Raw genomic sequence first — 16877 nt, 5'->3', positions numbered from 1 at the left:
TGGAAAGTGGGAGAAAAGAAAAATCTTCTGAACACCATGAGAAGAAGAAAAAAATATTTAATCAGGCACATCATGATGTACGAAGCATCGTAGTCCGCGAGGAGTCAAGAGATTCAAACCCCACTCCGATAGACATTTTAGGGGGACTAAGTTTTCAGTGGATTTTAATTACCTTTTCCCGAAATATATCCTGTTCCAAATGATTAAAACCAGCCCTCGATAAAAAATTCTGGTTATGGACTTTAGTCAGGGGTTCCTTTAGGTACAGTAATTCATAAAAATTGTCGTTCCTGTAATAACGCATTACTCTCCATTTTGTACGATGTCAGTGTCGTCAAATCTCACTGCCTTTAAATCTATAACCAAATTCTTTAAAAGGATAGTTAAATATAGAGTACCTCACATGCATGATATCCCCAGTGCCCACTAGCATCATGTTCACTTTTCACTCAATTCAAGATTCCTTTTCTACGCCTTAAATTAATCTATAACATCCTCAACGTCATCAAAAACTGTCGTGAACTCCTTTCTTTTTCAAATTTCTTTCCCGTCCTGCGCGCACCCACTTCCTGTACCACATAACCTCTATAGCCCCCACATTATCACTCATTCAACGCTCACTTTTTTTCCGCCTCCCCTCACTTCTCAAATCCCGAATCCTCCGAATGTTAATATCCCTTTTCTCCATCCCCGAACGTCTTCACAAACTTCTATCTGATAAATATCCTCACTGAAATGTTCGCGCCGAGGCACAGTGGGATTTTTTGTTTATGTATTGTTTGTACGGTAAAATATTTCTAAGAAATAACGATTTTGTCAGCAGCGCAGTTCATTAAGAATAATGACTGTGATAAATACGTAAGAGATTTAAATAAATACTTTAAATCGAGCATAAGGAATAAATTAAAATTAACTGTATTTCTTTGAAAGCATACATTATCCGATGTAATATAGCTTTCGAACCTTCTACAGCAGCAGGAGACCATACCAAGAACAAGGTCGAAGGGATCCGCACTTCAACAATACTATAAAACGGCTGTTGTCAGCAGGCCTTTAATTTTGAATGGGAGGTTAGGAAGTGGAGGCCATGAATTATCGAGGGCTCTTGCCTAGAAATAGAGTTTGTTAGTTAATAAAAGAGTCTATTTCCCCACTTTAAGCACACGATTTAAGTCCATTCTCCGTAGTAGTATATGGAATGCTCTCAAAGAAAGAAAACTTTCAGTGCACCTCTTGTAGTGCCCAGCGATTGCATAATAAGAGTCATTCGTAGCAATATTTATTAATTTTACTTTCTGGTGAATATTTTCTATAAATTTTATACATATTATGCACACATAAAAGTGAATGAGACCATATTGCATCCACACGCTTGCCGCGTCACCGTACTCTCCATCGCCGGCGGCCAGAACCGGAGTCGACCGCACGCTCGAAAAAAACGATTTAAAATTCGGGGTTGCAAGTTGGTGCAAGGTTTTACTTTAGATCCACTATATAGAAGCTTCATAGAACGACGTGGTGTCAGTAACTTGGCGGAAGTCCGTGGTAATATCAACTTTTTCTCTACGTTTATGTAAAAAATGGGCTGAAAACAGGCTCCTCCATTATATATCTATGGTTATTGATGAAACAAAAAAATATTGATGAAAAATCTTTAAAAACCCTTCAAATGTAATAAAAAGAAGTGTCAATCACGAGCGTAAAACAGTTTTGTCGATAAAACTATTCGTGAAACCACTGCACGAGGATAAATTTGGCAATTTTCAGAAAAAATCGAGGGTGGTCGTATTTCGCTAAATTTGTTCAACTTTGACCTCACATATATTGTTAACGTGAGAACACAGGATTGAAATAATCTGAAAAGTTATGCACAATTTCTTTGGAAATATGTGTGCGAAGTTTCAACTTCCTAGCTCAAAAAAATCGTTTTTGAGGTTTTGGCCAGCTTTTTTCGATTCTAGCCCACTGTGCGAGGGCGCGTTTCAGGAAGCTGTAACGTTGAGTCCAAAACTCACCTCAACCAGGCAGTTAACAATGTTACATTAAAATGAAGTATTTGTATCGTTATCGGTGTAAAGAGATGTCTGTGAGATAAAGATCCTTAAATCTAATATTATGTTTTTGCTAAATTCAGAAACTACCGAAAAAATACCGATTGTTCCCATTCTTTTTTTATAATTAATGTATTTTTTGTTATTGGGCCACTGTAATTTGGAAATTATGCTGCATGTGGACATTTCCAATGAAATAAAATAAAATAAAAATAAAAATTATAATGAGAGTGAATAGAGGAAAGGGTACTCACAGGCTCTTGAGGCGAGGGCAGGTGGTGCACAAGTTGTCCGGCGTGTCAACGATGTTCGCCCTGTCGAGTCGTAATATCTCCAGCGACGATGAGCCATTGAGGTTGGGGAATTCCCTCAGCTCCCGGGCCTCCGATATAATCCTGCGAGGGTCACAGAGAAAGTAAACATCACAAACATGCTACACGAGAAACTGAAAATATGTGATCTGTGATAAAATTCTCCACTTACTGTTCTTCGAATTGATTGGTCGATAGATTTATTGCTTACGACTATTACGAATGGACACAAGATATAGGGGAGCACGGGGTAGAACGGAGTACGGAGCAAAATGGGGTTTGGGGTTATTTGCCGCTAGGAGGTGCTGTCAACTATCAGGGAGTATTCGAAATAGATTAACATGTTATTGTTCATCTTCTGAAGCCATGTTGGTTAAGATAATTCAGTGATAACATGTGAACTGTGAGTTCTGTGAATTTTAGCCGTTGTTTTCTAACTTCGGAAGATTTTTTTTATCGATGGTGTGTCATATTCAAGCATTTATATGATATTATCTTGATATGTGTTTGTAATATGACTAATATCGTTAGATTCGCATAATTGAGCGTCTGAATAAACGATATTTTCGGGCGTCAGTTCCAAGATAAGCGTAAAAGTGTTCTTGGGGGAGAACGGGTGGAGCGGAACGGGGAAGTAAAAAAAATTGAAAAAAGAATGGTGGGATGGGAATATACTGCAGCGGCTTTCATTAAAAATCAGTTGCAGGCTGGGTCGCTTGTGCCATTTGTAAGAAATTTGTTCACAACTCGTTTGCAGGGGTGGATAGCGAAACAGATGATTCTGAACTTATGAGTGAATGCAGTGATTAGGATTCAAAAATACTATTAAAATGTGTACTTCACCTAAAAATTCATTCTAAGAAAAAGAAAAAAACACGAGAGTTGAGTTTTTCTTTTGTGTCACATTTATTTAATTTTATTTTGCATTTCATTTTAACACTACCCAGTTCCTCCCTATAATTGGGATACAACGGGGCAAAATATTAAGAGAATATTTTTGATTTTGGGAAAAACTATATAATGACGATTTTTTTCACTATATTATTGTATATTTGTGTCCAATACATTTCAAAAAGTCAATTAAAATTGAGAGGTAATTTTCTTAAACCCTTCTGTGCTTGTTTTTTTTATGTTTTGAACTTGATACCCCATTCATGACGTTTGCCCCTGCATGTCATGATTGCAAGTGTTGAGGAAACCTTCATATGATATATTCATTGCTAACATAATGTATGGTACTAGGGGAGGATTCAAGATTTTTGTCAGGGGGGGGGGGCACCAGGGCCTGACGGGCAAACGGTCTTCTTATATTTGGGATTAAAAACTACATGCAACAATTACTCTACGAAATATACTCTTAATTTTAATGTAAAATTAATAATATGTAAATATTTATAACTTTCATGTTAAAACATAAAATTTAATAATTAGTTAGTTAAGTATTCTACCGATTAAGGTAGGTTTCCATCGAGTACTTAAGAATAATTCTGGGAGTCTCCCCTTAAATCAAGCACTTCCCTCCTAAATTCACAATAAGGCCTAGGTACTCCCATTCATTTTATCTAAAAAAATTGTTTTCTTTTCCTTCCTCTCCCACGTTTACCCTACATTCGACCTTCTTGTACCAACTGGTTTCAACATTCCCTCCCCTTTAAGTACTTGCTCCATCCATACCTTCTGACTCCTTCGTGTTACTGAATGATTTATGACATAAATGCACGCTAATTTTTTTCAGGAAAATACCTAATGAGGCAGTTGAAAACGACGCAGGAAGTTAATATTTTTTAAAGAATTTCCTTATGTAAATAACTGAGGTAATATGTGGTATGGTAAGGAGGATAAAATCATAATGTAAATCACACCAGACACTTATACGCACTTTTATAAAACGCTGTATATGTGTACGAAAGTTATTATTATTATTATAGTATTCTACTGATTAAGGTAGGTTTCCATATTTTATTAAAAAATCGTCTACTTTATTAGCGTGTAGGGGGCACGTGTCCCCGTGACCTCCCTAAATCCACCTATGCAGTACATAATAATATTCATGTTAATACACTGTAAACATAAAAATAATTATAGGAAATAGACAGAAATTAACAATGCAATACAGCTGATTCCAAATAAAAACATAATACTAATAATTCAAATTAGAGATAGGAATTTATAAAATATTAAAATAATTTCGCCTGTATTGAAACATGAGTAGTAAAGACAAATTCGTCATAGCAGTAATGTAGACAAATAAATATTTAAAAAAAATTAAAATTCCCTCGATTTTCTGAACACTCTTCGTTTTTGGGCATGACTCGTGTTTATCGCGAGAAAAAATCGAACGAAACACGAAGAGTGTAACGAAAATTGATAGAAGCAGGTCATGATTTCCTTTACATTTTGATTTCTTCTGAGCCATGTTCGGCTCATCAGAAGGTTCTTTACCTTTTACTTTTTTCCTCTTTGCAAATAAATATTTTATTATACATTTAAAAAGATTTGAAGTGATTTTATGCGTAGAATAATATACTAATTATTATATTATTATTTTTGTTGTCCCATCATTAAAACAAATTTTAAACGTAACTAACAAAATTAACTCCAGTACACCTGTCATCGCATTACAATTGAAAAATAGAAAAAATTAAAAATATTCATAAAATTATGGAACATCAAAGGTTTAATCACATAAAATAATAAATTCATTGTACGAAAGAAATCCTGCATCAGTCAAAATAGCGTTTTCATTGTGTACTTGGCATACATTAACGTGCAATTGTTATACACCTAATTTTTGAAAAAATATTTACAGTGCCATATATCTAATAGAATTTTCTTTAGCTTTATGTTGACCTCATTAAATATACCTTAGTCGTGAAAAGTCTTTGGTAATTGATTGAATATTTTGGGTACAGTTAGTTTCAATTTGTACCTACATTTTAATTGTTGTATGAAGTAAAAATAAACTTATATACACTAGAGGATATTTTATTGAAAGTGGTGGATATAGTATGGAACAATTATAATTATTAGTTTATTTTTAAAGCACTGCAGGAACAAGTGACTTTGTACGCAGTCACGCGCACGGGTGCAAAGTTAAATACACCAAAGGATGAAGTTCGCCATGAAAATATATTTGACTTAGCCGGGATACGAACCCGGCGAACTTCAACTACTTCTTCAACTGCGGCGAACTTCCAATGTTTTTTTATGGTGAACCTTTGGTATATTTAACTTTGCACCCGTGCGCGTGATTGCGTACACAGTCACTTGTTCCTGCAGTGCTTTAAAATAAACTTCTAATTATAATTGTTCCATATTATATCCACCACTTTCAATAAAATATCTTGGAATTATATAGTAATGTACATTTATTTTTTGGATAGTACCTACCAGTTGAAAGGGACTACCTATCATCTTACCTTGATTATAACATGTTTAGTATATTAACTAAAGAAATAAGTAAAATATTTGTATTTATGCAACGCTTTTTTTCAGCCTCCATCCGATATTCATTGCAATAATTCTAAAGAGGGCAATTAGGGCTTTCTGCTCTGACGCTCACAGTTTTCGGAGTTTTGGCAGGAAGGCGAAGGCGTCCGGGTGGATCTTGAGCAGAGGATTGCCCCGAATCTCCAGGATCGTGAGGGAGGCTGCGCGCTGCAGGAGGCCCGCCTCCAGGAAGGTGATGCGGTTGCCAGACACGGACCTGTGAGGAAACGATGAGAAAAAAAAGTTAGTGAAGAAAAATGAATCACGTTCGGCTTAACTCGATGCAAATGCTTTAATTCAAAAGTAGAGAATTTTATAAAAAAATTGGCTTTGCAACCATTAGTCTTATCGTAGAGCGAAAACACTACCTACAAAATAACCGGTCGTTAGATTGAACTCTTACCAAAATTTATAGAAATATAGTTAAGAAACAGTAAGAGTTTTTAATTTCACGTTAAATTACATTGTTAACTCATGTTTACATCGTAACTTTAAACCAGTTCCTAAGTCTTCCCTATTTCTTCCATAGGAAAGTCTGGTAGCATTAAAAGTGGATACGGTGCATGGCTACTGATCGAAGGGTTCCTGGTTCGAATTCCGGGGGAAGCATTTGGACGCCTGTATACAAAATTCCACGTGGTGCGAGGTGTCCCACGGAAAGGAACTGCCTCTTTCCATGAATTGACCTTACCCATCCAAACCTGCCTCCGGGTTGAATCACGGTATGAGTGAGTCTTTGTCCTCTTCCTCGTCAGTTCCGCAACCTTCAATTTCCGAATTTCTCTTTACCACGCCCCTCGGTATTACCTCAAGTTGTTGCTCCCTTCTTTCCTCCATCGATTCCTATACTTTCTCTCTCAACCCATTACCTAACTTACTTTCTGTCCATCTGTCTATCTACAGTATACCTACCTGTCAGTGCCATCATACCAACATACCATATCGCAATACCTATCATGCCATCACCAATTCCTGGGACCGCCCCTTCATGGACTTCCGCCTTCAATTCACAATAAGCCTTCCCATTCCTGATTCCTGACGGATCTCTGACATCAAAGAGTCTTCGGCTCGAGAGAAGATGGTGGCGGGGGAATAGGGGGGGAACTTGGAGGAACGCAGATTCTTCTGCCCCCTGGTGATGCGAAAGGAGAAACGGATTTGAGCCTTTGACGACGGATTCCCGGCAGGGGACAATCTCCTCACCAACAGTGACCGGGAGATGAGAAGGCGGTACGCGTATAGGCATTACTATACAGGTATTATGTGTGAAAATCGCAAGGAGAATGGACTATTCATGTATGGAATAAAAAGATGGACTTCCATCTAAAATTCTCAATAAGGCCAACTCCCTTTCATTCCGACTGAAAATCCTATTCTCTTTCTTCCTTTATCTCGTTTACCCATCATTGTACACTCTAAAACAGTTTTTAACATCCCCTCCCCGAACAGTGCTTGCTCCATCTATACCTACTGTACCCTCCGTATCTAATTTGGAGGCTTACTCTCTCACCCACCATGCCCAGCACTTCGTCGTTCCTCCTCTATCTCGTCCACTTCACCTTCACCATTCTTCTCCATGCCCACATCTCAAACTCCTCCAGTCTTCTCTCGTCCGCCTTCCTAAGTGTCCACGCTCCCGCACCATATGTAGCAACACTCCAGATCAGACTCTTCACCATAGCCATGTCTTTAAACTCCCTCCCATGTCTTTAAGCTCCCCTCTCGATTTACCATTCAAACGAAGAATTATGTATTGAACGAAAAAATGACTATCGCCCAAATCCCAATTACGTTAAATATTTCCATGCCAGCAGGCTGAGGACGTTATTTGACCAGGATTCTATGCTATTTGAATCACCTCATGTTCATATACACACATCAAATGTCGTATGTAAGTTTTGTCATTTACCAATCAAATTGAGAGTTACTCAAAAAGAACCGAAAATCCGTATATAACTACCGAAAACCATGACAACTGTTTGAATACCGTCCATAACAATGACATAATGCTATTAGATGTATACCGAGCTCATATTTACGATTATAATGTGGGATGTAATTTTTGTCATTTACCATTCAAATTGAGAGTTCTAAAAACATTAAAAATCATGCTATCTTTAAAATCCGTATATAACTAACGAAATCCATGATGACTGTTTGAATACCTTCTATAACAAGGACTTAATGCTTCAGAGGGACGGCGTGAAATATGCAGGGAGAAAATTATGTCCTCGACCTAATTTCCTCTCCTTTTTTTTTAATAATTCATGTATGCTTCGTTGGAAAAAAGGGTCAGGGTAATTCGTTGGCTTAGACGTAGCCGCCGAGCGGAAAGTCGCAACCGAGGCGGGAAGGGCTTCCAGGGCGGGCGCTGGGGGTGCTTTTATTGGAGGATGCTTCGCCGCCTCCACGGGCACGATGGGGAACTTTTGGGAGAGCGCCCGCATTGGCCGCATCGCTGGCCGCAACGGGATGGGTCTCAGCCGCACCGCACCGCGCCTTCCTCGTCGGAGGGTCCTTCTCCTTCGGCAAATCTCTCGCTCGTCGCTCCGATCAAATTTAACGAGATGAAGGCTCTCGGGGAATAACCCTCACACGGGAAAACGGGGGAATTGAGCTCTTAGGCTTCAAAGATGCAATAGGTAGTTTCCTTCATCAAAGAAAACGAAATGCATTTATTGCGATTCCTTACCCACAATTAGTGTATCCATAACATACGAATTATTTTGTTATAGAAATCCCAGTTTAGACGAATGGCAATGGTCAATTTTAACCTCATTTGAAAAAGGCCAAATTGGCGCCTATGCGATGCCACTCCACGCGACGTCACAGAGACCTAGTTTCTATGCGAGTAGATAGGAGTTTTACATCGTCTGAGATTACCAATGCATGCATGCGGCACAGAGTTCAGGGAAACGTCTCTTAATAATCACCTATTAAAACTGCCTTTGGTTGGAAAGTTTCCTTCGTTTGATAAGGTATTAATAATCCTTATTTAAACCGATCGATACCTGCTAGCAGGGTACTCTGCTACCTGCTAGCAGCCGACGTCGTATCAGCGCAAAGCAAATGCATCCCCTCCCCGCTCAGTACTCCCTCCTTCCATATCGTCTGTCTTCTCCTTATCTCATCATAATCTGTCTCTCCTCACCCACCGTCCAGAACTCCTTCGTCCCTCCTCCTTACCGCCCACTTCACCTTCTCCAAATTTTGCCCCACCTACACTTCTCCGTGTAGCTTTGAAATATATCTATTCTCAAATGCTCAAGAAATCTAAGCCTAACGTGCAGTTCTACAGGTTTCACGTCCTTGGGACTAAATCACTCCCGTACTAAGTGCTTTCCCGTACTCTTTGACAATCTCTCGGAATTTGATAAAGCCCATTTTCAGGGCTTAGAATTTATTATATGGGGACATTATTATTGCTACCAATTCATATTTGGATAAATCTACCAACAATTTTTATTAGTGGAATAAATATTTTAATAAAACTTAAATAAAATTATGATGATGTCACAAGATTACCCAAAATAGGCCTTATGTTTTTTAGTCTGATGTTTCTAAGCCCTGAAGATGGAATACATTGAATTTCGAAACGTCGGCAAAGAATGATTTTTAATCAACCATATTTTGGACATAAATTCGATTTTTTAATGGATATATTTTTAAAATAATCTATCGTACATAAATTTGTTTAATTAAGCGGTAATATACCATGTTTTGACATGATATGGGTAGGGGGATTTCAAACTTGGCCGAACCATGCTCCATATACCTCATTTTGATACACATGAATGGCGTATTATTCTTTTTATCAGTGGATATATTGGTCAGAGTATAACGCTTTTACATAAATTATTCTATATAGATAACTTATGTGGAAGTTTTAAGATGTTTGTGGTTAAAAGAATGACATAGTATTAATTAAAAAGCACCATAGTTTATAAGTTGAAGCTGATTCAAGTTTCAGCAACTGTGAGCTAAAATGAACTGTTATCACCTAAAAATAAATTGAATTAACCATAAGAGTTCTGACGTATAGCTTTTACAAAAAAATGTGTGTTTAGACCAGCGTTCACTGCAGCAAGCCATATTTTACAGTAAATTTCAATGAAACTCAAAAACGGCTGGGTTTAAAATTTTAATGAGGAACGACGAGTATTTTTTGTTGTACTTACAATTCTTGGAGAGTTGAGAGCTTTGCTATGGCCAGCGGGACTTGCGTCAACAAGTTGTCATCCAGCTCCCTGAAAAAAGTACGTAATATAATTAAAACTCCCAAATCAAGTTTGCATTAAAATTTATAAGTGATTTATTCGACAAAAAAACTCGCACTAATATACTTGTGCACTAATATACGTGAGCACTAATGTATTTGAGCACTAATACACTTGAGATAATTGAACAAATCTGCCTAACACTACTGCATCAAAAGATTACAAAAGTGTGTAAAAATTATATGCAATTCTGCGCCATTTCTAATTGAGCCTAATTGTAATCCGCGATCAGCAAAGTGTTCACAATTGGCCAGCAAAGGTCATTAAATGGACAGGAAATTGCATTAAAATACATAGAAATGAGGTTAAGCAGTAGAAAAACAGATGAGGTGGGAGATTATAAAAATAAAGAAAATGGCTAAAATTATTAGCAAACTACTTATTTAAAATCGAGTTCTAAGTTCAAATTAACAGGTAATAATAAATGACAATGATTAAGATAGGGTTAAATCTATGAATTGCTACTAACTTTCTTTTAACACATGCTTACAGAAAATTTCAATTAACTTACGTCAGACTACTGACTAATAATTTTGATGTAGTGAGTATATATCTAAAAAAAATTGGAAACTTGGGCCATTTTCATAATAATACTATGAAAAAATCCATTTTTAGCCAAAAAATCCGGAATGGTGGTATTATGCATACACACATAAGGAATTCTGTACATGGTAAGGTCAGGTACTGTTCAGAAGAATGCAAGAAGTGATCACTTAGAAGGAATTTCTCCCTAGGTATAGAATTTTGACAATATCTGCGGCAACTGTTCCCCCATTTCAATCCCAGTTTGCTTTGCAAAGGGATAAAAAACTGTAATTTTGAGAAAATTTTGTATGAAGTGAAAAATCGTAATTTAAATAGAAAAAATCCCTTATTCCGAAACCAATGACAAGAAGGCGATCAATTTATTAATTCTTCAATAACACAGGAAATTGGTGAGAAAAATGGAAAGGTTTTCGTTTAAGCGTTAGTTAATGGAGAAAATTGGATTCTGAACCAAAAAATAAAAAAGTGAAATACTTTTAAGGACAAAAAAATTCACTCGCGAAAAATTGAGATAAATTAAATTATCTTATCAAGGCTAGGGAACAATTGAAGTCATGCAGTCCAAAATTTCATAAGCTCAATTGGCAGAAATTAGGATGAATAGATTTTATGCATGTTTTTAGGGCTATAGGAGCAGTTGCTTCGATTCACATTTTGCTATAAATGGATATATCATGAAGTAGTATATTCCGTTGATGGCAAAAAATTGAAGAGATGGTTTCTTCGCTCTGAAGAAGTACAAAAAAGTCGCTTGTCCCTAAACTTTGGTGAATGGAATTGTGTTATTTTTTTGCTGCTTCAATGAACATAAATCGAATAAACCACTCCATTTTCAGGTAATGATGATAAAAAAATCCAATAGAAATATCTTAAAAAATACAAATCTCTCCTTTATATGCTCATTTCGTTAAAAAACTAAAAGCGGGGCATGTTTACCACAGGCCTTATAATAATGATAGATGTACCAAAATGTTACTCACAATACCCTGAGGGAATCCAGGCCGGAAAAGGCGTCATCGTCAATGGACTGTATTTGATTTCTCTTCAGCAACCTGTGAAAAAAGGATAAAATACATCGTCACGAAATTCCGAACAGATTTCATTAGGGTACAACAAAATTGCTTAGCAAGGCTCAGAATTATGAATCCATTTGACACGCTACTCAAAAACATTCAAACCCTAATTTTTAAAAATATTTTTTTTTTCATCCATCTTGCAACATAGAGCTGGGTGAGTGAATTTCGCAGAATAGAGTTATCAAGTTAACACCGTAGCTTCCCCGATTATTTTCTGGCGCAGTTCGGATACGTGATCCATTCCGAAAGAGCGGACGTATTTGCGTTTCACGTGGTTAAAATAAAAATATAACCATACGGGTACAAAGGTTATAAATCTCCAAGAATCACACATTATTTATAATTATTTTAGAAAATGCAGGGAAGCCGTAATACGTGTCAGTACGGCTTCTAAAAATGTCCTTTTTTATTATGGTATAGGTACTTTAAATAAAATCATTTTGGAACCAAACGCAAATGTAACGAAGTACTTCAGTGAATTCTCTAAAAAGAAGGGAAAATTTTTTTGAGATAATTTTATACAAACTTAAACGTCTCCTGATCGAAAAAATTATTTCAGCCTGAAGTGTATCGTATGCAAAGAAAAAAGTAAGTTGGTATGTGCAATGTGTTAGTGAAGTATTTTCCATTATAATTCGGTTAAATATAACCTGAATATGGTGAATTATAGTATAATTCATCTCTCATTCGGTCAAATTATCTAAAGAAAGGTTTTTACGTCATTATTATTATCAAATTTATTATCCTTATCTCTTATATAGTGTTCCAGAAATTTCTCCTACACCTTATATTAATAATAATAGTCATACATTTTTACATGTTGTAAATAAGTCTCATGTAATCATCAGAATAATTAAATAAAGAAATACTACTATAATAGATAGGAGAATAATTAGTTCTTTTCTTTTTCGGAAGAAGCATTTTACATCCTCTCTTTGAATTTTCAGAATGCCATTAAAACGCTGATTGATAAATGGTAAAGGTCAATGATGGCAGCAAATAATATTTCAATAAGTTCATATTTGCTGCATATTAAAGTAAAAATGAGAGAATAGAGACGTTCGAGCCGTCTAAAATCAATATAGGCCGAGTTTTCGAGCCGAAAAAATATTTCAATTGATTTGATTTGGGTCGGAAAATCATTACCAAATATTGCTTTCCTTGAATTATTGAAAAAAGTTAGTGAAGTAACAGGACGGTCCAAATTCTACTTGTTAATATCATCGCAGTGTCACATTCGGAATTTGATTTTCGAGGAAACAGTTTAGTTGATTATATCGAAAATGATCCTTGCGAATACGGCATCATCAATCATTACGGCGAACTAAATGAAGTTAGGCAACGGAGTCCACGTGGGGTGGGGGCCACGCGTTACCTTCCCTTTAACTCCTTAAAACCAAATGCCCAGAACTTAATTATGAATCTCTCCACTTGGAGGCGCCTGAGCGACTTTAATCAAAACTTCTCAAAGACTAAGAATGAGGAAGCCAGCCAAGGAAGTGGATTCTGTGAGCGGCAGTAAACCTGGAGGTCTAAGATGCAGGTAAAAGCCTTGTAGTCGTGACCGCAGGGAAATGAGTAAGCATCTACAAACTGGGCACCACATATCTCTGCAAGGATAAAATCCTTAGGTCTAAAATTATAAAGGGCTAGAGAGGAGTACCTGATCATAAAATGATAAAGTTATTTCCACATAACTTTAGGAAATATTGAATCTATTTGAGAACTCAAGCAAAGTAGCATATACACCCAGTCGAAAAATATTTTCACATAAGCTTGGCCTGAAACTTTCGTAAACTGCGGAGCCAGGGCGGATACTCTACTTATACTTCTTCCATGCGTGTGCTACTGCAGATGAATATGACGAATAAATCTTTATTAATTAAATTCAATTAAGTTCTTAATTAGTGAAACCTTTCCCTTGGGCTACTAAATTACCGCGATGGAAAGGATGTCGCGTTTCTATGACCCCGAGAGCTGCACTGGCGGAATTAATTTTTAATTACTCCTGGTAGGGCCCCCATGCCCGATAGGTGGAAGGGTAGGAGCCAGACGAGAGGTAGTCCACGTGATGGTGTAACGTAAAAAACAGTCGGAATGGAAGTAGGACATCCTACCCACTATATCTTTCCCTGAAAGCTCCATACTCTCAGGTGCAAAACCAAATTACACAACAAACTACAACCAAAAGTGCCTCGGAAACTCATCGAACGGGATCCGTCCGCGAAGGGCGGGTGTCGTTTAAGGCAGCGATGTCGGCAAGGTCCAAGAGGTCGTCAAGATACTAAATCCTTACAGAGACTTATCATCGGAAGTAGCATCCAAGAAAGAAGGAAAGAAGATCAGGAAGATGGAAAAGAAGAAGGCAAAAATGAATGTACTAACATGGAATGCGAGGATAATGATGAGGATGGGCAAGCTTGAAAATATCAAAATGGCAATCGGGAAAGGGAGAACAGATATCTTGCGACTATGCGAGGTGAGGTGGAAGGCTGGTGACCACTATTAGGGTGATACGTAGGGGGTAATGTGTAGTGGTGGGGAGGAAAGCCAGCGAGGGGTAGCTTGAGTATTAAACGAGAAGCTGGGAAAGGAATGTGAGACTCACGATAAAAGTAGGAGGGCAAAAGCTTTCGGAGTTATTCAACTATTTGGGAAGCACGAAAGAGAAAAACGTATGCAGAAATACGGACATCAGGTAGAGAATTGCGTTAGAAAAGGAGGCGCTCATAAACAGGAAAGAGCTTACGAGAGGATCGTCTTGCATCGGTTAGAAAAAGGCTAGCAAATAGTCTGATCTGAGGGAAAGTGCTTTAAGGTGCGGAAACATGAGGACTTAGGAAGGAGGACAAGAAAAGACTGAATGTGGGTGTGGAGAAGAATGAAGAAGGTGATGTAGACGAGGAGGAGGAGGAACGACGAAGTACTGGACATGGTGGATGGGGAGAAGCAGCTTCTAGATGAGATACGGAGGGGACAAAAGGTTTGGATGGAGCGGGTACTGATCGGGGAGGGGATTTGATAACAGTGTTTGACGGTGGAATGTGAGGTAAACGTGGGAGGTGAAGGAAGAGAATAGGATTTTTAGATATAATGAAAGAGAGTCGGCCCAATTGTAAATTGAAGATGCAAGTCTATGAAGTGAAGGGATAATGCCACAGTACTTCGTAAATATTCCACGCAAACCAACCGTAATCACAAGATTACTTTATTGACGATAATAAAAGAAAATATAAACGTCGTGCAGGCCATGTAAATGTTGCAGTATGATTGCCAGGGATATATTACATCCAGTAATCCATATTTATTATATATATATATATTATATTGCATATTAATATCATAACATTTTAAATATTCACCAAATAGCTTCATTTTGGTGATATATTTTCATTTAACATATTTTTGTTTTATTTTAATTTTGTGTAAACTGCTACCACCTGGCAAATAGCCAACTTGTAACTTGTACAGTATAATAATATAAAATCACTAAAATCACCTTATTGCTAATAGATGGCAGTTGAAATGAAACAGGATTAGACCATTAAAAATATTTATTGCTCCCGGAAAAACGTGCCTCTAATGTTTAAAATAAACTCAATAGGCTATGCAAGGGATTAGAAGCTTATCGTGCAAGCACGCTGATAAAAAATCTACAGTTTAATTACAGACAAACTCTAGATAATATAGCCATGAAATAGCCGCTTACGTAAATAGTATTGTCTTCAGAAACGGCTTCTCTTATCAGCGGATATATCATGACATTAATGCCAGTGAAGGATAAGCGGCAATATTTTAGACAAATTTGTTTCTTTAACAGTGTTTTTGAAACATCTGAAGGAAATTAGCCGAAGCGGAGAACTTTCACCGAGAGTTTCCAAACAAAAGCACAATTTCATCAAATTCAAGAGAAATTCCCAAAAGTTCTTTTGGAATTTATCCCTGCCTGATACTTTACTAATAATTTGCATTACACATACAAAAAGAATCTTATTTGACGATAACAACAAGAATATTCTCTTGTGGCTTCTTGGGTTTTAGTGAAATAGTGTGTAATCCCCTTTCAATGTCAAATTAGAAAAGTGAAATATAAAATCTTTGAATAAAAAAATAATACGCAATAAAAGTGAAATAAAACTCACGAAATGGGTTTCCATTTTTCACAATCATCATTAGTAAGAAACTCTCATGGTTTTTTAAATTTTATTCGGTGTAGTACAGTTATATTATCAAATATAAAATTGATAAATCGATGGCACTAAACAGACGTGAAAACTAAGAATAATTTAATAACTTAATACAATATTTTATATAATTGGTTTAAATACTGAACAACTTTATTATTTCCTCATCATTGCCGGCCTCGGTGGCGCCGGGGTAAAGTCCCCGACTGCCAACCTAGAGGTCGCGGGTTCGAATCCCGCCTGGGTGGCTTGACTACCATCCAGGGCATGGATGTTTGTGAGTGTCTGACAAGTTAATTGTAAGAGAGGACAACTCTGTCCTAAATTCGCTTGTATAATAAAGACAAATTATTATTATCATGCACCACCATAGTGAGGAAATCACAATCCCGTTATTCTAACTTGCTTGATTAGATAAATTGAGTTTCATTGCTTTCTCTTGACCTCAATGCTTAACATTGAATGGTGCCTTGGGGTGTAGGTGATGTTAATAAATAAACAAATCATATTTATTGCAAAAAACCCTGATGAAACCCTAAAAATATACCGAAAAGTTGGCCAAAATATATAATAAATTTTGCATTTAACTATATTAAAGAACTTCATTCCAAGAGAATAACGTTGGTTATTCTCAACTAGAAAAATTCCTCCAAAATTACAACTCTTGGATGTGACGCAGTTGGGGGGGGGGTGGGGTCCGAATTAGCGATTAAGTGTCCTGAGTACCCTATTCGTCTTCTCTGAAGCAATTGAATTGGGCTCCTTCCCCTCCTCGCGTTCCGGGATTAATTGGTTAACTCGCGGCTAACGATGCGGTCCTTCTTGCCATAGCTCCGCCTAGCCCGGGTCCACAAGTCAGTGCTAATCATTGACGTTCTTGTGGCTTTCTTAAGATAGGACGTGGAAGACTTGGACCGCAATGATCCTCTCACAACCTATTATC

General features: G+C 37.1%; 1 protein-coding gene across 1 annotated transcript in view; it reads right to left on the bottom strand.

Moving 5' to 3' along the window:
- Positions 1-16877, bottom strand: part of LOC124163049 (leucine-rich repeat-containing G-protein coupled receptor 5) — a 287787-nt gene that overhangs the window by 77429 nt on the left and 193481 nt on the right. Inside the window, exons 7-10 of the mRNA XM_046539833.1 lie at positions 11655-11726; positions 10030-10098; positions 5925-6068; positions 2306-2446 (exon numbers count right to left, since the gene is read on the bottom strand). Of these exons, the coding sequence (XP_046395789.1) occupies positions 2306-2446; positions 5925-6068; positions 10030-10098; positions 11655-11726 (426 nt within the window). The remainder of the gene's footprint in view (positions 1-2305; positions 2447-5924; positions 6069-10029; positions 10099-11654; positions 11727-16877) is intronic.

The sequence above is a fragment of the Ischnura elegans genome, chromosome 7 (assembly GCF_921293095.1).
Source record: "Ischnura elegans chromosome 7, ioIscEleg1.1, whole genome shotgun sequence".
Lineage (NCBI taxonomy): Eukaryota > Metazoa > Arthropoda > Insecta > Odonata > Coenagrionidae > Ischnura > Ischnura elegans.
The sequence above is the reverse complement of the archived record's forward strand: the minus strand, read 5'-3'. Positions and strand labels throughout refer to the sequence as shown.